The sequence below is a fragment of the Ooceraea biroi genome, chromosome 4 (assembly GCF_003672135.1).
Source record: "Ooceraea biroi isolate clonal line C1 chromosome 4, Obir_v5.4, whole genome shotgun sequence".
Lineage (NCBI taxonomy): Eukaryota > Metazoa > Arthropoda > Insecta > Hymenoptera > Formicidae > Ooceraea > Ooceraea biroi.
The window spans coordinates 2061272-2082511 of record NC_039509.1 but is presented as its reverse complement, the minus strand read 5'-3'; the positions used below and the strand labels follow the sequence as shown (position 1 = coordinate 2082511).

Genomic DNA, 21240 nt, shown 5'->3' with positions numbered 1-21240 from the left:
CACTTGTACGTTTGATGATAACGTTGCGGAGCGGCTGGGACCCACTGGGGCCTGATGAGAAGAGGCGCACAGAAGGAGCAAACAGCGCATCGGGCAGGCAGTGCCGGCCCCGCTCTGGGCCCAACGGGGGGACCCGGGGTCACATTCCAAGATGGCTGTGCCTGAGGAATGCAGTGGGTGCCCCCCTAAGACGCCTGCCTCCCTCCTTTTTTATTAATCGGTCCCATTTGCCCGCTCTAGCGAAAAGAAACCCTCGTTATCATCGCTCGCGCAACGTGAAACGATGTCTACGTGCTGAGTGCGTATCACGCGACACGAAGGAGTTAAACCGTCGAGGAAAGGCGCCAAGTCCCATCGAGAAAGAGAGGGTCAGGAGAAGGAAAGAGACGTCTCGCATGTTCAAAATCCGGGGCCTGATTTTCCACACGAGTTCACCGCGCCGCAGATGATGCCCATGCCAGAGGATGCTACTAGCTCGTCTTAAGCAATGTCTCATAGGGATATCTCTGAGGTAACGACGAGAATTTGAGCCTGTGTCCGATCCCGGGTCCCGATCCCGGGCCCCGATTTCGGGCTCTTATTTCGAGTCGTCGTCTCATCCTCGCGCACATTATATTTCTCATTATATAACGTTTTTATGAATTTTATTACATTTTTACAATTATAAGTATTATAACTGTCTCTCATTTTTTATAATAGAAACAAGAAATTGTTTATACACATTACCATTTATAGATATTAAAACGAAAATATCTAATATACCGTACTTAAAATCTTGTAGAAGTTACATCTTAATTTCTTAAATAAAATACTTTTCTTTTTACATCTATATATTAGCAATTAATATTGCGTGCTAAACATTTTCTGATTATTGCTGCTTTTAGTATGTTAGTTAATAATTGCTTGAAATAAAATGCTTCATATTCTTTTATAATAATCCTTCAGTCTCGTGGCTCTTTAATAGAAAAGTTCTGATGCTTGATATGAAATAAATCATATTTCATTATATGTAAGGTGGAGCCCGAAGGTACGTCGGCCTTGGCCGCTGGATCCAGGGCATTATTCTTAGAAACAGTGCGCAGGAGTAACACGGCGTGTCAGAATGGAGATTATGCACTCGCCGCGACATTGTATACGGAAGCCCTCGTCCTGGATCCCCTCAGTCATGTATTATACTCAAACAGGTCGGCCGCGAGGCTCAAAATGGGATTGTTCGCGCTCGCATTGCAGGATGCTGTCAGAGCCACTGAATTGAGTCCACAATGGCCAAAAGTATATCCGTTCTTTGCTCCTTTTCGCACATCACGTAACTTCAAATACATGACGGTCCTTTTTTCAGGCGTACTATCGACAAGGAGTAGCGCTGCAATGCCTGGGACGTCACGGAGAAGCTCTCGTTGCCTTCAGCACAGGATTAGCCCACGATGCGTCCAACTGTCAATTACTGTCCGGTTTAGTAGAAGCATCCCTGAAGTCGCCGCTGCGGCCGACGTTGGAGCCGACGTTTCAACAACTGCGCGCGATGAAGCTCGACGAGTCCCCGTTTGTCGTCATATCCGTGGTCGGCCAAGAGCTACTCGGAGCAGGGCAATATAGAGCGGCTGCTGGGGTATTGGAGGCTGCGCTTACCATCGGCTCGTGTAGCTTGAAATTGAGGGGGTCCGTGTTCTCCGCTCTGTCCAGTGCATACTGGGCACTGAATTCTTTGGATAAGGCTATAAACTATATGCAGCAAGATCTGGGCAAGTAGAAATAATTAAATATAAAATATTACTAAAAGCTACTAAGGAAACTATTTTAATACATAATTTTTCTAACTCGAGTAAATTTTTTACGTGAATTTCTCAGGAGTGGCGCGTTCCCTGGGAGACACGCAGGGTGAGTGTAGAGCCCATGGGAACCTGGGCTCCGCTTATTTCAGCAAGGGCAGCTTTAAGGAAGCCCTAACGGCGCACAGATACCAACTCGTTCTGGCTATGAAGTGTAAGGACACACAGGCGGCGGCTTCAGCCTTGACCAGCTTGGGACACGTTTATACGGCCATCGGCGATCTACCGAACGCTCTAGCTTCACATAAACAGTGCGTGCAACTGGTAAAACAAATGGGGGATCGGCTGCAGGAGGCGCGTGAGATCGGTAACGTCGGGGCGGTTTATTTGGCGATGGGAGAGTTCGAGAGTGCCGTCGATTGTCACACGCAACACCTGAGGATAGCCAGACGACTGGGTGATCGCGTCGAGGAAGCGAGAGCCTTCAGTAACCTGGGATCGTCTCATCACTATCGCCGGAATTTTGGACAGGCGATGGCTTATCACGAAAATGTTTTGAGAATAGCACAGGAGCTCGGAGACCGAGCAATAGAGACTAGGGCGTACGCAGGATTAGGTCATGCTGCTAGATGTGCAGGTAATAAGAGAAATTATAATATTATTGTGCATATTTATCAACACCTGTTAAAAACGTAACTTCATTAATAGGCGATCTGGCGCAAGCCAAGCTTTGGCATCAAAGACAGCTTGACGTAGCATTGGCCACGAAGGACAAGGTGGCCGAGGGACGAGCCTGCAGCAATCTGGGAATAGTTTATCAGCTACTCGGCGAGCACGATGCCGCTTTGAAGTTGCATCAGGCTCATTTGGGAATCGCGAGATCGCTCGGTGACAAAGCTGGCATGGGTAGAGCGTACGGTAACATCGGTAACGCTTATAATGCTTTGGGTTATTACGAACAAGCCATCAAGTATCACAAACAGGAACTGACGATAAGCAAAGAGGTGAGAATTCTCCAAAGTCACGAAAATGTCATCATTATCGTCGTGAAATTTTCTGTTGTAACGAATAATTCATTATTTATTTCGCCCAGGTTAACGATCGCAGCTCGGAAGCTAGCACACACGGAAATTTGGCGGTTGCGTATCAGGCTGTGCAGGGCCACGAGGCGGCATTGCGGCACTACAGGGCTCACCTGGCTATAGCGCGCGAATTGAAAGATACGGCTGGCGAGGCGTGCGCCCTGCTAAACCTCGCAAATTGCCTGTCCTCGCGCGGCAGATTCGAGGAGGCGGTGCCGTATTACGAGCACTATCTGATGCTGTCGCAGGAACTGCACGATGTAGAAGGCGAGGCTAAAGCGTGCCACTTTCTAGGATACGCTCACTACTGCCTGGGAAATCATCGGGAAGCGGTCAGGTACTACGATCAGGACCTGGCGCTGGCAAAAGACCTGCAGGATAAATCCGGAATGGGAAGAGCCTACTGTAATTTAGGATTAGCTCACTTGGCGTTGGAGAACTTGGACACCGCTTTAGAGTGCCAAAAATATTATCTAGGTAAAAACTGCTGCGTCTTAAAATACATATTACTACTTGCAGAAAAATTTTTCTACTAAAAGTATGAAAGTAATATTTATTTAATGATAAAAATATGTTACATAATAATTATACATATATTTCGTATAATGATAAATAATTGTCAATCATTTAACAGCGATTGCACACATGACCAAGCATTTGGCTGGCAAGTTTCGTGCACTGGGAAACATCGGTGACTGTTTGCTGCGTATGGGGGAGGTCGAGGAAGCTATCAAGATGCATCAACGCCAACTGAACTTGGCACGACAGGCTGCCGATCGTGGTCTAGAAGCAGCTGCTTATGGCGCATTGGGGATTGCTCATCGAACTACGAAGAACTTGGATAAAGCTCTGGGTTTTCACACGCAGGAGTTAACTCTGCGGCAAGAGGCCAGTGATTTGCGCGGCGAATGTAGGGCACACGGAAACTTGGGCGCGGTGCACATGGCATTAGGGCAATACACTCACGCAGTCAAGTGTTATCAAGAGCAATTGGAAAGGGCGAAGGAACTGGCGGATTCCGGAGTTGAAGCTCAAGCATTAGGTAATTTAAGTTTCCAGTTTCAGTATCGCGTAAAATGAGATATATCTCATGCGGTATCAAAAAGAAAGATTCTCGAAGAGAGAAATTTTCTTATCCGAGATTTACATTACTAGAATATTAATTTTAAGGATTCACAGATATCGATTGTTAAGATCTTTTCTCTTATCGTCGCGTTTCTTATTTAAGGGAATTTGGGCATAGCCAGACTTAATATGGCGCATTACGAGGACGCCATCGGTTATTTCGAGCAACAGTTAGCAACTCTAGAACCACTGACGACCGGTACGGCTTTACTTGACAAAGCTCGGGCACTCGGGAATTTGGGAGATTGTTATGAGGCCCTGGGCGATTTGGAGGAGGCTATCAAGTGCCACGAGCAACAGTTGACAGCCGCAACAAAATTGAAAAGTATCAGGGATCAAGAGAGAGCGTACAGGGGACTGGGGAGAGCGCGCGAGGCAACTGGAAATTTGCAGGAAGCCTTAGTATGTTTTGAGAAAAGACTAGTTGCCGCTCACGAAGTGGATAGTCCTGAAGCGAGAGGTGCTGCTTACGGTGATCTAGGTAAATTAATACACATATTAAATATAAATTAAATTTGCGGAAAAGGATACATTTATAAGTATGTTTCTTTTTCTTTTTCTGTAAAAAATTCGTAAAAACAAATGTAAGAAATTAATATAATCGATTATTTGAACACTATGTTAACTCAAATTAATGTTAATTTTCAGGTAGAGTACATGCGGCGTTAGGTAATCACGAGCAGGCTGTTAGTTGTCTGTCCCACCAATTGGCTCTCGCTCGAGGGCTCGGTGACAAAGCGGCAGAGGCCGAAGCCGCCAGCGGCTTAGGGGCGGTTCATCTTCTCATGGACGATCCTAATTCTGCGTTACGTCATCATCAGTTGGAACTATCCATCGCCGAGGGTCTGGACGCGGCTGGGTTGCAAGCACGCGCTTGCGCCAATTTGGGTGTAACTCAGGAGACACTAGGACAGTACGAAGAAGCTATAAGGTTGCAGGAACAGTCGCTGAGCTTGGCGGCTGCCGCGGGCGATCAACCAGCTCGAGCAGCAGCTTTCGCGAGCCTGGGCCGACTCCACCATCTATGCGGGGACTTGCCTCGCGCTCTGAGTTATCTGCAGTCCGGTCTGTCCTTGTCCGAGGGTCTAGGACGAAGAGAAGAGACAGCGAGATTGAGACACAGACTTGGTCTCGTGCACTGGGAAGCCGGAGAAGCGAGCATCTCCGTGGAACACTTGGAGAAGGCAGCGAATTTGTTAGAATCGTTAGACGGAACTTCTGTGTCTCTTACTTGTGGTCAACCCAGTCGAGCCGAGTTGCTGTCAGAGACGTACAGGATGTTGCAGAAAGTGCTGATTAGCTTACATCGAGCAGAGGAGGCTCTGAACTGGGCGGAGAGATCTAGACGATCTAAGAGTAACTCCTTGGACGATGCGGCTCATTATTCCGAGATCATTGATCGTCAACGCGGAGTCATCTTATATTACAGGTACAACCTGCCTCGCATATCTTAATCTTAAATTTAAATTAATTAAATTAAATAAAAATTAAATTAAAGCATTTAAATTAATTTTATTTTAGCAAATTATATGACACGATTTATTACAATTAATAATATTTCGTTTCAGCGAGGTGGGATGTGAACTGCACGCGTGGTGCTTGGCGCCAGGACGTGGACTGCTACGATTCCACTCCACCACGTTGGACGACGGCGTTGGTTTGGAAAAAAGAGTTCTTCAAGCGCGCGAGGCGCTCTTGGACGAGAGCAATGAACTCATCGAAGAATCCACCAAGATTCCATCGAGAGGCCATCACTTGAACGCCAGTTCTTACAGTTTGAGCAGTCTCTTCAGCGTCGGCTCCGTGAGCTCTCGCGCTGGGAGTGCCCGTTGGGGACGGGGCGCGAAAGGACCCACATGGCAGGCGCCGTTGCCGATACAGGTGCTTTATGATCTTCTCCTTGCCCCCTTCGAGGACCTGCTACCACCGCCGCGAAAGGAGCTGATCATGGTGGTGGAGAAGTCCCTTTATCTGGCGCCGTTCCCAGCATTGCAGTCCAATCCGGGCGAGGATTACCTATGCGAGAGATTTTCGCTATTGGTGGTGCCGTCCCTCGCGGCTCTCAGAAAAAGATCGAAAACACCTGTGCTAGAAGGCGGTGCTACCGTAGCTGCACTGGTCGCTGGCAATCCCGTCCTGCCAGAGGATATTCGAGAGGAGTACGGATGGCCCGAGAGTGTCGCCTCCACCGAAACCGAGTCGGAGATAGTCGCCGAGTTGTTGGAGGCTCGCGCAATGACCGGTTAGTGTTTTTAATTAGTCATGACAAGCGATATCTTTTAATTATTCCAACTTCGCAACAAATTTCACTATAGAATTTGATTTTTCTTGTTCGATAGGACTCGAAGCTACGAGATCGGCGGTTTTACGGTCTCTCCCTGATGCGGAGTGCGTTCACCTGACAGTGCCGGTTTTCTGGAACACCGGTGGCTTAGCATTTTCGCCGGATCAGTGCGAAGATCCGTCCGACAGGCCGGAATATCTGATAACTCAGGCAGATTTGCTGAAGCTGAAAATGTCTGCTCGCTTAGTGGTTGTGTCCAGCGGTCACAGTTGGAATAACGTAGAATGCACGAGCGCTACATCGGACCGCATGCAGAATCTCGCTAGGACCCTTTTGAGCGCGGGCGCGCAATGCGTGTTGATAGGGATGTGGGCAGTGCCGCCGACCGCTGGCAGTATTTTGCTGCGAGCATTTTACAGTGCTATGCTGCAAGGTGCGAGAGCGTCGCGGGCGCTGGCCGAGGCGATGCAAACTGTTCAACATACCAGACATTTCGCTCATCCCGCCAACTGGGCCGGTTGGCTGCTCATCGGCGGGGACGCGAGACTGTCTAATAAGGTATATATATACAGGGTATCCCAGAATTGTGTATGAAGCGCTCGTGAGCGGGTAGAACGCATCGAACTGAGAAGAAAAGTCCTTAACCGTTTTGAAATTTTCGCAATAGTTAACGAGTTATTAATTATTAAAAATCGCTATATTAGTCCGGCCTACCGCCGAATGCAAGCGCGCGGCGAGATGCGACCGCCTAGAGATCGAGGTTGCTAGGCGCGCGGGGAATTGTTTATTACAAGTCGCTCTTGCCTAGCCATTGCCACTTGTAATAAACAATTCTCCGCTCGCCTAGCAACCTCGATCTCTAGGCGGTCGCATCTCGCCGCGCGCTTGCATTCGGCGGTAGGCCGGACTAATATAGCGATTTTTAATAATTAATAACTCGTTAACTATTGCGAAAATTTCAAAACGGTTAAGGACTTTTCTTCTCAGTTCGATGCGTTCTACCCGCTCACGAGCGCTTCATACACAATTCTGGGACACCCTGTATACTTGCGTGATAAAGAAAGAAACGTATCTTATGTTTAGAAAACTGCAAAGTGTACAATAATAATAATTCACTAAATCTTCGAGTTATAGCACAATGTCTTTGTATAAATTATTTTAACTGTAGTTTATTTTAAATATTAATTTAATTTAATTTCAATTTTATTTTAAATCAATTGAAATATTTAACAATCATACAACCTTATCCTTTTTATCATTTTGCCAGGTTGCTCTTATGGGCCAAGCGCTGGCCGAGTTGTTGCGCGGCGGTCCCGAGCAGAGCAGGGACGCGCTGCGGGTGACGCTTCACTTGGTGGAAAAATCATTGCAGAGGATTCATCGCGGGCAGAAGAATGCCATGTATACGACTCAGCGCAGTATTGAGAATAAAGTAGGCGCGGCCACCGGCTGGCGTGAGCTCCTGATGTCCGTAGGATTCAGGTTCGAGCCAGCCGGCAATGGAATACCATCCTCCGTGTTCTTCCCTCAAAGCGATCCCGAAGAGAGACTGACAAGATGCAGCGCCAGCTTGCAAGCTCTACTAGGATTAGGCCAATCATCATTGCACGCTTTAGCCAGACTCTTACAGGTAACGATTTACTTTAACTATGTTTAATATTGTTTAAAAAGAATATATATGGCCTTGTAATTGGACTAATTGTTAAAATCATCTCACAGGCACCAGAAATTGCAGAGGATGTTATTGCCGCTATGAGGAGAGCCAGTTGTGCCACAGAAGGACAGGAAGTCATTTTGCCTGTACACGTTTGGAGAGCATCAGGATCGCATGAACTGTTTGCTAGCTTAGGCTTTGACTTGATGGAAGTTGGTCAATCCGAAGTTACATTGAGAACAGGCAAACAAGCGTCGCGTAGGGCCGTCCAGTTCGCTCTGCAAGCTCTTCTTGCATTATTTGGTAAATTAAAAAATTCATATTGATACACAGCAATAAGTAGAAATTGCATTATAAGATTTATATACCTTAAAGAACTTTAATTAAATATAAATGTGGATACATTATGTCGATCACAGACACGCAAGAAGCACCGAAAAGTCTTAGCTTGGATTCGAGCAGCTCAATGGAGAGTCTAGCTTCCGTGGCTCATACGGAGAAAAACCTCGTCGAGCGGCCTCGTTTAGGAGGAGCGTTTGCAAGCTACGTACGACATCGTGGCGAACCAGATGGGAAAACCATGGAACCACCGAATGTCCTGATACCGGCATCGCGACAACCATGTCAAAATGGTGGAGGTACATCCACTTTCTATTACTTCAATCGGATTTTATTGCTTCGATACAGTAAAGAATCGCCACATCTCTTAAGATTTTTTTTTTACTTTTTTTAAATATTATGCAATTTTAACATTTTCAGGTGAATCAGACGTGGCGTTCACGCCCAGTCCTCCCGTGGCGCTGAATTTGAGCCATCAAACACGTATCCGCAATCTCTATCCCGACCAAAACGTGAGACCCGGCTCGAGCTCGAGCAGCTCGGTGACAGACTGGGACAACGGTCACACCACGGTGCTGAGACGTCAACCGCTGCCGTCGCTGCCGGCTACCGTGCTGGAAAGGCTGAGCGTGAGAACGGAAGTCGGCAACAATTCGTCAAGGAAAACGCGACATTCCGCGGCGACGAGCGAGGATATCTGCCCGCAGAGCGACGCCACGCAGTCAACAGAGACGCATCCTCAAAATCTGAGGAACCTGGCTACCTCCCTGACGAGCTTGACGCGCGAGCTCACGCCCACGATCTCCGAGGTTTATCACGAGCGAAATTTAGGATTAGGCTTAGCGCCGTCCCTGTCGAAATTACTGGAGGAGGTGGGCACCGTGCCCGAGAATTGCGAGGAGCCGCAATCGGTGAAAGTCGGAAGTCAGACGCAAAATTGGATACAGAACGAGCCGGAGCTCTGTCGGAGGGACGAAGCCGACGGCAGATCTATCGCGGAATCGCAGTGCAGCGCCGCCAGTTCGAATAAAATACCTCGGAAAGCTCCCGCGCCGCCGGTGTAGAGATTATTTATATTTATAAGTTAAAAAAATATATTAACACTGGAGTATAATAATGGGTACCAAAGAACGGGAGTGACACACATGAGAAAAGTAATTTGTTAGTCTTGCGGGCCTGGCAGAGAATGATTGACGAGAGCGCGTAATCGAACTTGCCAATATCTCGTAGTATTCGAACTGAGACACTTGTAGAGGAGGGATTAGGCGTCTTAAATGCCTTGATATTCACTAGAGGCGTTTTCCAGATGTCTCGTACATACGTGCGAGCTCAGTTATGTTATACGAAGATGAAATAATGCCGCTAATAGGCGCTAAGTATGCTCAAGTATAGCTGCAATTGTAATCCGTCCAAACGATTAATTGTTAACAGTTTAGTTACTAAAAGTATGTAAAGTGACGTGTGTAAAGCTCGGATGTTAATCAGCTGGAAAGAAGACTCTTTTGCGCATTTGTACTTATCCTCGCTTAACTGTCCACGACAAATAATTTTAGCTGCACTGACATCCGAGCCCCAACTGCATTTGAGCATTGTGTTTCTGGCATATATTGTACGGAAAAACATGGAAAATGCAAAAGTCAACTCTGAATAAATATCCACAATGCTACATTCGTGCTTTGAGATACAAATGTGTACTGTATTTATAATTATAAGAGAAATTTTTTGTAACATACAAAAATCTTATCAAAGTTGGTCAGGAAGTGAACATGTTTCTCATTTACATACCTATATTCAGAAGAATTTATAATTTCAAAAATCTATTTAACAGCATAAAAAAAGACAATAAAGATCATGTAATATTAGCTTTCTAGTGTGTGTGTGTATGTGTGTGTATATGTGTACACACACACGTGCAACAAGTTTAAAGTTGACGTTTCTTACGCACTATGTGCACATAATGATTGGAATGTCATACTCGACAGACTGATAATTTAAATAGTGAATAATGAGATCGCTAAAAATATATACATGTAGATCCAAATGAGTGTGGATGATCAATTTTTATTCAACAATTAAAATAGCTTCAAACGACCAGTTACTTTGTCTACGAATTTTGCTGGACCTGGTCCAACTGCACATACTGTTACACTTCCTGCTGGTATCTGCGTATGCCCTGCATCTCTTATGACATTTGATAATAAACCGGTGGATTTTGCCTTCGCTGCCAAGGTTAAGAGTTCATTTTCACTATCCACCTAAAAATCAAGATATCCTTTTCACATGTGCAAAAAGATATATTTATTCTAGTGCTATGCAGCGTTTAAATATATTTATTAAATATCGAGAGTATGATCTTTTGACTGAAACCTTGTGCAGTTTACGTCAATATTCAATTTGATATTGAATTGATGTCAGTGCAAATTCTTTTCACAATAATACGATGCACTTCCTTTATTAACATATATTATTAGTGGATTTAGACATGATTACAATACCTTAAGAGTGATCTTAGGCTGGCCAGATTCCACCCAAGCTCTCAAGATTTTTGGATATTTTGTGGCAGACTTGTACGCTGCGACAGCTGCATGAGAACATTGCGCCGCTACTTTTCCCTTTCCCATTTTCAAATCTGTTCTAATCAATAGAACTAACTTGTAATTGTCATATTCATCTGTGTACTCCTATATGTGGAAAAATAATTATAAGTATGCTTAGATAACAAATGGATTATCAGTAATTTAAATGAATGAAATTAGTCAAGGTATTTAAGGAAAACTCAGATGAATTAGAAGACAGAGGAAAATTCGTCTCTTTACCACTGCGTCATTACTATCTGTTTCAGAAGATTCTGTATCAGACTCTTCCGAAGATTTCTTCCTATAATTTCTTCTTCTCTTTGCCATAGTCATGAATTTACACAAAGAATAACCAAACACAGATCCTACTGCAAATATTACTCTTGAGTCCGTGGCATATGGGAGAATTATTTCCATGATGTTATACATATTTTCCATTAGTAAAAAATCAATGATGAAATTTGAAAATGTACATATCTGAATTAGAAATTATTAATCGTCACTGGCATCTACAAATAATTTAAGAAGGTGTAAACAATTATATATCAACAATATGTGCTGTAAAATGCGATAAATTTATTAAAACATACAAATACATTAATTTAAAATTGTATAACATCACTCACCAAAATCACTCAACAGCACTCTTGAGTATTGTCAAATAACCTCCACGTCCATGTGATCACCAAGAGGATATCGACCAATCACAGCCGAGCAGTGAAAAATTGGAGCCAACCATTTTGAAACTCAGCGATTGAAACGCAATGTAATTGGTTTATCTCTTGGCACTGAAGCTAGTAACATATGGTAAGTTTTGCGTGCGTGTTGCCAACGGTGAATGTTGACATTTCTCGTCGTCAACGGTGATCAACGGCAGCAAATGGCGCATGTATGTATGTATGTACCACAGTAGATGCAGCTGTCGATGTGTCAGAGAGGAATCTTTCGTGTGCTATATTGTATCTCGCATGACGCTGCCCGGGACATGTTGCACGATGATGCGCTCGTAGGAGTGGCTTTTACGAACTGAGCCGCGAAACGAATTTGTGCCTACGGTCGCGTCGTTTGTCGCGGATGTGCGTGATTGGCATGTTAAATGGCAATGAACATGGAGGTGGCAGACGCGTCCAGGAAGGCTGACGTTTGTTTTTCAACGGCGGAACTCGACAATGCTAATTCGGCAATTGACGATCGCTCGCCGAGGAACGAGCGGACGTCCTCGCCGCGCACCGACGGCGACGTGACGCCCGGCGATGACGAGTCCGTCGACGCGGGAACGAGGAAGCGCGAGGAAACTGCCCATTCGTCGCAAGCGACTTCGAACGATCGTAAGACTGACCCGTCAGATGGAAATGCCAACGGTCACGTTTCTCAGAGCCCATTAGCCTTCACCATCGACTTTGATAGCAACAAGGAGGTCGACACGGCGAAGTACCAAAACTTGTTCGAGAGATACAATGCCAGGCACAGACGGAATCTCTCCACATCCAAGGTATGGACAATTCCATATCTTTAATCATGTTTTTTAAATTTTGTAAGTAGAAAAATTGCTTATCTTTCATAAATGATAAAATTGTCTTATGTATATGTTTGAACAAATTATATATAATTTTAGGACTAAATGCTTGATATAGTCTTGGCATTACGTTAGCACATTAAGCTTTTATTAGAGAATAATAGCATATATGTTGTAATGATATTTTTAGGTAGAGGTGAAATCAAAGAAACCGAGCACTATATTGTCTCCGAATTTGGTGCAAAAGCAGAAAGTTCCTAGCACACATTCAGAAGGTTACTTTAGTAGTGAGGATGATACAAAGCGAAAAACTGACCAATTGTCAGAAAGACTTAAACAATTAGGTAAATATTGTATATGCATATCGTCCCTATTTTTCCATATTCTAAAAAAAATGATTCTGCTAGATGTACGTTGATATGATGTAATACATTCTAAAATTTAAAAGAAGGCAATGCAATTTATCTTAAAATTGTTAATTTAATCCCTAAAAATGTATAATGTTTTTAAGTTAAATGGTAGAGTTACTTTCAAAATTTAACATTAAATTTATATGAGTATTATCACTATTACTATAATAAGATTCTGATAAATCAAGAATCTCATAGACATAAATTCTCAACCATAGTTGGAGTTGAATATCTGCAATGGATGAGTCATGATGAAGTCATATTCTTCAAGCTCCTTAATATTCCTTACAAGTACCTTCTGTCCATCCTGAATGATGATGTAGTCTTGATTTACTAATGATTTTGATGTCATAACTGTTCCTACATTAAGAAAGAATCATGTGTAATTTTTTTATTCAAAACAAATTTTCTATTAACCCATATATTTTATATTAATTCAGATACATTTATTTCTTGCTAATCAAGATCGTAACTATGTTTCCTAGGTGTGAAAACTTCTTCAAGAGCACATTCTAGCACAAAGAAGTCCAAAAATGATCATGTAGCTCCATGTCGTCTAAGTAAACAGCATTTAATGACGCGATCCTGCGATGATGAATCATGGCACAACAAATTGTCCCAAGGATTTTCCCTCGAACTCGAATCCAATGAAAACATGTACTGGACATCCCAAAGATCGGCAACGATAAACGACTTAAGCCGTGTCCAAACTAGCAACTACGACGACGAAAACGAGAAGCAATACACGAAGAATATAGAGTACATCGATACCAATCACGATTGCAAGGAGGTCAATGATTCGGAGGATAATAAAGTGTCTAACATGAATTACATCACTGACGATTTTAACATAAAAAATACGAACGAAAACACTTTGTCGAGCGTCAGTTACACGATGGATCTAAACGTAGACAATATCGCGGACGCCAATCTCGACGTGTTTAACGTCAGCAATGCCGACGCCGGCTCTGACGGCGCGGTAAGCGAGGCTGGGACGTATACGATTCACAAGGATTATACCGATGAGGAAAAAGCGAGGATGGACATCGACAAGGTTTTCAGTGTCGGTGTTCTGACCGAGGATGAGAGCAACGAGGCGTACGTTCATAATTTCAAGGTATGTGAATGATGTCTGCAGACATTTCTACATATATCACAAAACCTGTATCAACGTTACTCACGAAGCTACTTTATTCCTCGCAGATGAGTATCTCTCGCGACAACAACGCGTGGATATCAGAATGGGCTACCCAAGTAGCGGAACATAATTCTCTACCTCCGATAATAGGCGGCTCGACCGGCCGTACACCGCCTCTGAGCCCCACCAAGATACCGTCTCCAATTAACGCTAGGTCTCCACGAGTGTCACGCAGCCGTTACGTACGTGTTGCTCGATTTTATAAGTATCTGTGGCACATTGACCATCCCGATTCGCGTCGATAGTTGTAAAAATCTGAAAACGTATTTTTTTTTAACTTGACTATGTGACAATATATCGCGATAAACGATATTTATCGATATTTATTTTGTCTCGTGTGCAGGAGCAACCCGACAGTAACGCGGGGGACACAGGGGATTCGTACGTACGAATAAAGGAAAGGATTGGTATGATTCCAAACCAATATCAGATCATAGACTCCGGCGGGGAATCCGACGATGATACCAGCAATAGTTACAACACACCACCCAACAGCTCACAACGCACACCTGTACATAGTGCCGTAGCTAGGCGCAGCAGTTTGTCTGAGTCGTTGTTTCGACGTGCGAATACCAACGAAAATAGACGAAGCATCCGAAAATACTTAAGTTCAGCCAAATCGAAGGCTACGGATACCAATGTAGAATTACGGAATAGCCCGTCCCAGGAATCGTCGCCGCTCCATTTTACGAGGAGAAGCAGTTCTCTAGATAGGTGAATAATGCATTTGATACTTTAATAATAATAAATTATTTGTTAATAATTGATACATATTTCTTTATGTAATCATGTCAGTACAATTTTTAAGTATCGCATTTAATTATAAAATTTTTATGTGATAAAAAATTCTGCTTTCTTTTATAATAGGAAGGAATATGCTTCTGATACAACGGAATCTAATACGTCCAGAAAAAATAGTATAAAATGCCATAAGGAAGAAGACTGCAAGCACACGAATAGTCCTATCTTGAGCCGTCTCAGACCACCCACGCCAAAATTGACTAACAGTCCGATTGTGAGCCGCAAGGCCGCAGCAACGAAGACCCTAAATTCTCCCATGCTGGACAGACCTAAACACGTAGCAAAGTCGTCTCAGCAGGCGAAAAATGTAGGATATTTTACGTGCGTCGAAAACAGGTAATTATTTTTCATATATATGTACATTAAATCTTAAATGTCGCTTTTTGAAAGCTGATATCGATACGATTTCATTATGTTCCTTTGCAGTTCATACATGTTGAGAAAATCCAACAGCACTACGAACTATCACGAAGGAACTAGTTATTTTGATAAGGACGTGCCTATTAAAGCGCCTAACATGTTACGAAATAGTCCGGAACTTCAACGGCATCTCAATATACAAAGATCGTCAAGCAACACGAACATTAGGAACGTCAAGTCGCAGAATTCGGTGTCGCGTCGTAGCAGTTTCAATAGCAATGACGTTGACAGAATAGCCGCGCGAGGCAAATTCGTTGTTGCTTCCGACAGCAGCAGCGAAACTGGCGAGCAACAGAGGAAATCTCCCTTGACGCCAATCTCCTCCGGAATCAAATTAAATCGGGCTTTCAGTATACGGAGAGCAAGGTGAGCAAGATTTTAATGCTGCAAGGAAAACAAAATATATATTGTCTTAATATACTTAAAAACTTTCTCGAATGTGTTGAACGTGTGTTTGCAGATTGAACTGCGAGTCTGATACAACGCCGAATACAACCCCCGAGGAAAGACGTAGAAGAGCGCAGTCCGAGGTAAAGACCGTAGCACCTGTGACGAAACAACAAAGTTATTATCGTAGTCGCACAAGTAGCGTCGGAGCGCACGGTAAAGAGTCGTTAAAGAAACCGGAGCCAACGAAATTCCGTGCGCCGTCTATATCTAGAACCGATACCGGTAGATTTAGCATGAGAGCCTCGAAGTCCGCTCATGTAAGCACGGCTACATTTACGTAAACGACGGCAACGTTACCCATGGGATTTTCAATGTTTCTTATTTTTTTCAGCATGCTTTCAATAACCAGAAAACGAATCAAAAGCCAAGCAAGGATCACAAGAAGTCCGCCAGGAGCAACTCCAGCCTTACGTCCAAAGAGGTGGAATTCCAAAATTGGAAAAGGCGGAAAAGTTACGACCCGATGAAAGCGGCGGCCGAGGGTAGAAAAAAATTAATCGACAGCACGAAGAAACATCATAGCACTGAAGATGGTTCTGGAAAGTAGGTATAAGAATTGTGTCGAGTATTTCCGGCTTGTTTCTCAAGTTCTGACAGTTGTGTGATTCGTTATGTTTTTCAGCTATGACAATTCCGTGCTGAGATCCGCAAGTTTCCATGGTACAGGTGGTGCTCTCTCATTAGCTAACGACTGGTCAGACAATGAATTCAATTATTCCTACGAAGACAACCAAGTACCGCCGCCCAGCAGCCCGCAACTGGTACATTGAAGTCTAATTAAATTAAATTAAATTAAAAATTAAATTAAATTTAAAATTAAATTTAATATTGAAGTCCAGTATTAAATGTCTCAATGATTTATGATATATTCAAGGTATGATTGCTCCATCAAAATTACTCGCACGTCTAGGCTGTTTCTGTTCGCCACTTTTGTGTACTTTCCCTTGTTCCTTCTTCAAAATGAATAATTGCACATGTCAAATATAATTACAAGATCCTAATATTGATTACAGGAGAGCGATAGCGATTTGGAAACTTCGTCCTATCTGCAAACGACTCAGAACGTTGTATCTGCCATGTCCGCTCGGATGACATACTGCCCTCCGCTCGACTCTGACAACGAAAGTGACGAGGACACGAGTCACAGCTTGCATCGGAATATATCAAAGGGACTGCGCCATCCAAGTGACACGGAGAGCAGCGACGAACGACATCCTGTGCCGCAATCTTCTATCGCCAATACTAAATACAACAAGGAATTTAGGTACGCACTCGACGTTGTCATTGTTGCAACTTGGTAATATTTCTCTATATGCATTTAATCATGTTTTTTTCAGTTTACGTCGAGCGAAATTAGATTCGCAACGAATGAAACCTGTGTCTTCCAGTGTGAACAAAGCTAAAAATTTGTCGCACGATGTCCGCAAGTCCGAATCCGTTTCCAGCATTAGCAGACCGGACTCGGGCCGATCGAGCACGCGAGTTAATAGAGCTTCAAGCATGGTAGATCCCCAATAATATTTTTCTACTTTTGAGAATATATAAATTAATACACACGATATTTACATAGAAATCTGTACGTGTTACAGGGGCCTAAAACAAAACCAAAGGAGTCGAAGAAGCCCGCGGCGCCGAACGTACGGGAGGTTGAAATGCAAAATTGGAAACGCCGCAAGAGCTACGATCCGATGAAGGCAGCGCTGGAAGGAAGAAGAAAAGCAGGCTTAGCGAAGAAAAATATCAACTCAGCTTTATCACCGAGGTAAATCCATTTCTCGCATTAGCAAGAGCAAGAGCAATACGAAAACTTTCCCAGACAAGACGAGAGTCCAAAAGTCCTCGTTCAAACGTCTTTTGGGGTTTTGCTGTCTTTTGTCTGGATTACTTTTATCATCCGGCTAATTGAGAAGATAATCATTTCTGTTGTTAGGACCGATAGCGATCGATAATCTAAAAATAGCGTGGCAAAACAAGCGAGTGGTATGGTACAAACCCATTTGAACATTTTACGCTATAGATTCTCTCAAGAGGTACATTTCTAATAGGTGTTTCTCGCTTTTCAAAGACATTAAAAACACTCATGTGCGAATGCTTGATTTTTTTTTATTGCACTAATTGAGAGTTCCCGTCTGGTTAAGATCGACCAAGCGACGGGAGAGACTACTATGCCTGAGTCATGCATTGGTTCACATACTTTGTGCGATGTACTGCGTTTGCACTTTTTTTTTTCATTACTGTCGTCTAGCCTCTCGTCGGTCATAGCACCACACCAGAAGAGCCAATAATAAAAATAAATAAAAATAAAAGACGCGCTGATTTCAAATACACAATCTCTTCTAATCTTCAATTCTATTCTATTTTTCCAACATTAAAATTTGTTTCGATCCGAAAGCAAGATAGTCGATTTTAGAAATAATGCGCAATGTAAATATACGTCCATAGAGCTTTTTTCCTTTTCTTTTGACAAGAAGATAAGCGTAAATAAAAAGAGAGATTTCTGTTCGTTCACTCGCATGCGATTCAATTATGCCGTATATATGCATATATATCTCTGATTTGATTTTAGCCATGTAGCAAGATCGCAGAGTTTTCACGGATCAGTCGGATTGGCTATCAGTGACTGGAGCGACGAGGAACCGATCATATCCGCAGATGAAGCCTCACTTTATTAGAATTATCGCAGAGTTGCAACGGAAACGAGAGAGTATATATGCGTGAAAGTAAGATACAGCCAATCACATAGATACTTGTATATAAATCGCAAGGATGAATGACATTTACGGGATACTTTACGAGTACTTCCCTATTTGGACTTTAAATGTGAAGTGATCAGCGAGACGAGTAACTGCTTGAGAAATCCTTTCTATAATAATACAAACAGGAGCTACCGATTCCTGAAAAAATTGTTAAATTCTGAGTTACGAAATTCGTGCTTCCCAAAAAGGATACTTAAAAATTATATGCCGAAATTTGGCGGTATTTAGCGCTAAAACGTCCAATTGCGTGTATTAATTTAATTTTTATGATTTTATATTCCTTTGTTTTCTCAATTGTTCTCTCTTTTATACACTTGTACGTTTATTTATACACAAAATGCAAGAATGTTGCTTAAACGTATTGAAGGAAATGTTTTATGTGAATATATTTCGAAAAAAGGAGAAATCGGGATGTTCTAATTATCAAATGAGAGAACGTCACAATTCAATATTTAATTTATAATAGGGAGTGCTAAGTACGTAGAGAAATATATGTGTATGCTTGGTTTAATTATGGTTGGACCAATCGCGTAGCGTTTACGTACAAATATTTGTACCTACGTAACCGCATCTTGTTTCACTAATAGAGATGATTTATCTACTTGTAATAAGCATATCCATTTTCTGCTCGAATATAATTTATGAGATATATTTTTTCATTAAGAGCGGGCAGTGCAAACGCGTGACAGGACTTGCGTAAATCTGTTTTATTCTTTCGCGTACTATGTATACATATACGATCGATCGAATAATGTACATTACATTTATTTGTAATAGCGAATATGAGAGCTCACATTGATACTTCGTGATACCTTCCTGTCAGCGTAACTATCGATGTAACGAAGGAGTAACGTGCTACACTTTCTTCCAAAGCGCGCAATGAATTTGTAGTGAATATTTCTTCTCTCCAGAGTGATTTAATGTGATCATAAAGGGCTTTACAATCTTGATCTTTAAGGTGTGTGTGTGTGTATATATATGTATATATATATATATATATATATATATATATATATATCGCTGTCGATCGGTTTAATTGTACATTATGCCTCTCTCGATTTTACGTAGAAGCTAACGGATTTCTCAATTTGGTTCTAAGAAATTATTGAATTATCTCGAACTCATACCCTCGACTGGATAAATTATGTGACATTAAAATATGAGACACGTGAGACGTATTTTTACATTAGTACTTATTCAGAAGATTGTATCACTTGTTCATCATATATGCTTGTTGCTCTAATATAAATTTAATAAGGGTTCTATCTGGATTCTTCCTAGGAAATTTCGTGAAATTTATGCGAGTTCGTTGTACATGCGCGCGTCGTACATTATAGTAAAGAATTATATATACAATGCTGCCTTTATTACATAATCCACGAAGAATTAATTTTATTATTAGAAAGAATTAACTTAAAATTGAATTAAATATTATATAATTGAAATATTGTTATTAAGAAGTATTAATTTTGAAATAATTTGTATATTGTTTTTTTTATTCGCTTTTTGGAATCTTAAGGAAACTGTAAATTTAGATTGGCACGTTGGTTTTCTTGTTGATTTATATCAAATTCTATTTTCTTTTTTTCCCTTGATATAAAAATTATGCAATAAAGGTTGTAGGAGAATGTGATATTATGGCAGGATAAAAAGTTACTGAGTTGAATGTTAGTATCATGAATTCTTTCTTTCTTAGGTATTAGCAGATGAATATAATAGTTTCGTAATTGTGCATATCTCTAATTTATATTTAGTTTTAGAAATGTTTCATCATTTCTATAATACTATCCGCAATTTCATAACAGCATCGCGAGAACAACGTTACAAATATGTGATATGCTTTCGTTATCAAAATCCAAATCTGTTTTTAGATGCGAGAAGAACTATTAATAATTGTTTTCACTAATAAAATAAATGTTAGATTGTTTTCAGGATGTATTGCATTCTGTACAAACATATACTCAACGGACAGATCTTATTTTTATATAATATGTGTACTGGAAGTTGATTCATTGATTACACAGATTTATATATATGTAATCTAAGTACTTCAATCGTACGGGCGATGTTTTCTCGCAGGGCGTTCTCACATACACACATGTTCATTTCACGTTCCTGTTCTTCCCTTGAAGAGAAATGGGCTTCCAATGCACATACACAGGAGTCACTGTGTCTTCAAGATCGATGCGTCAAATTACTTAGTCGTTACACGGATGGATTGTATTATTTTAATTCTGTAACTGGAAATATGAGGATTATTTAGCGAAAGAGATCGTTGTAACACAGGTAATCTCACACATCATAAACAGAAATCCTCAATTATTTCTGAAAATGAGAATGTCCGCCATCGAGATCCTCACTTTTCTAGTGATTTATCGAGCAACGACATGTAAAGCTTTTTATTTTGTCAATGAACTTTTCCTTTTAAGTAATCGATTATTAATGTATCTTAAGTTTTTTATTGTTAGTGATATTGTACATGAAAATAGTGTCTCTTATCGTTATGATCTGAATTATTCATGTAATAGTGTTGTAAGCTGTATATGCGTTGTCTTAGTTTACCGCACACAGGATGGAACGCGTACGTGTAGTTGTAATAACGATGCGATATATTTTTGTATATTTAGAGCGCGTTAAGTTTCGTTTAAGTTGATTGATTAACTTTCGATTCGATTATGTACAATCGTTTTGCAGAATATATACAATAGTGAAATATATTATCAATATCTTACATAAGAATGTGTCGAACATAATTATGACATAGGTATATGTCAATCGTTATAAAACCCTTTATTTATTCATTCGTTTTTCAGTTTTGAAATTAGCGCCAATCTGCATGTTCAAGAAGAAAAGATAGGTG

General features: G+C 41.8%; 3 protein-coding genes across 4 annotated transcripts; 2 read left to right on the top strand and 1 right to left on the bottom strand.

The window, feature by feature from the left end:
• Positions 1-204: 204 nt before the first annotated feature.
• Positions 205-9919, top strand: LOC105283818 (tetratricopeptide repeat protein 28). Its single transcript, XM_026969416.1, has 15 exons — positions 205-511; positions 1015-1272; positions 1340-1742; positions 1849-2406; positions 2478-2773; positions 2863-3328; positions 3486-3893; positions 4080-4457; positions 4625-5405; positions 5545-6218; positions 6316-6818; positions 7528-7890; positions 7980-8217; positions 8334-8552; positions 8674-9919. The coding sequence occupies exons 1-15, from the start codon at positions 488-490 to the stop codon at positions 9315-9317; spliced, it is 6213 nt and encodes a 2070-aa protein (XP_026825217.1). The 5' UTR covers positions 205-487; the 3' UTR covers positions 9318-9919.
• A 110-nt stretch (positions 9920-10029) lies between these two features.
• LOC105283817 (peptidyl-tRNA hydrolase 2, mitochondrial) lies at positions 10030-11338 on the bottom strand. Its single transcript, XM_011346878.3, has 3 exons — positions 11070-11338; positions 10749-10934; positions 10030-10508 (listed from the first exon to the last, which is right to left on the bottom strand). Exons 1-3 carry the CDS (start codon positions 11265-11267, stop codon positions 10326-10328), a joined length of 567 nt encoding a protein of 188 aa, XP_011345180.1. The 5' UTR covers positions 11268-11338; the 3' UTR covers positions 10030-10325.
• A 120-nt stretch (positions 11339-11458) lies between these two features.
• LOC105283820 lies at positions 11459-21116 on the top strand. 2 transcript variants are annotated; one of them, XM_011346881.2, is made up of 14 exons: positions 11459-12321; positions 12536-12689; positions 13241-13872; positions 13959-14135; positions 14297-14667; positions 14821-15090; positions 15181-15540; positions 15635-15881; positions 15956-16167; positions 16247-16385; positions 16638-16888; positions 16962-17127; positions 17214-17386; positions 18191-21116. In XM_011346881.2, the coding sequence occupies exons 1-14, from the start codon at positions 11926-11928 to the stop codon at positions 18294-18296; spliced, it is 3654 nt and encodes a 1217-aa protein (XP_011345183.2). In that variant the 5' UTR covers positions 11459-11925; the 3' UTR covers positions 18297-21116. The 2 variants fall into 2 exon arrangements, with proteins under 2 accessions (XP_011345183.2, XP_011345184.2); XM_011346882.2 differs by lacking the exon at positions 18191-21116 and adding an exon at positions 17555-17899.
• The last annotated feature ends 124 nt before the right edge of the window (positions 21117-21240 follow it).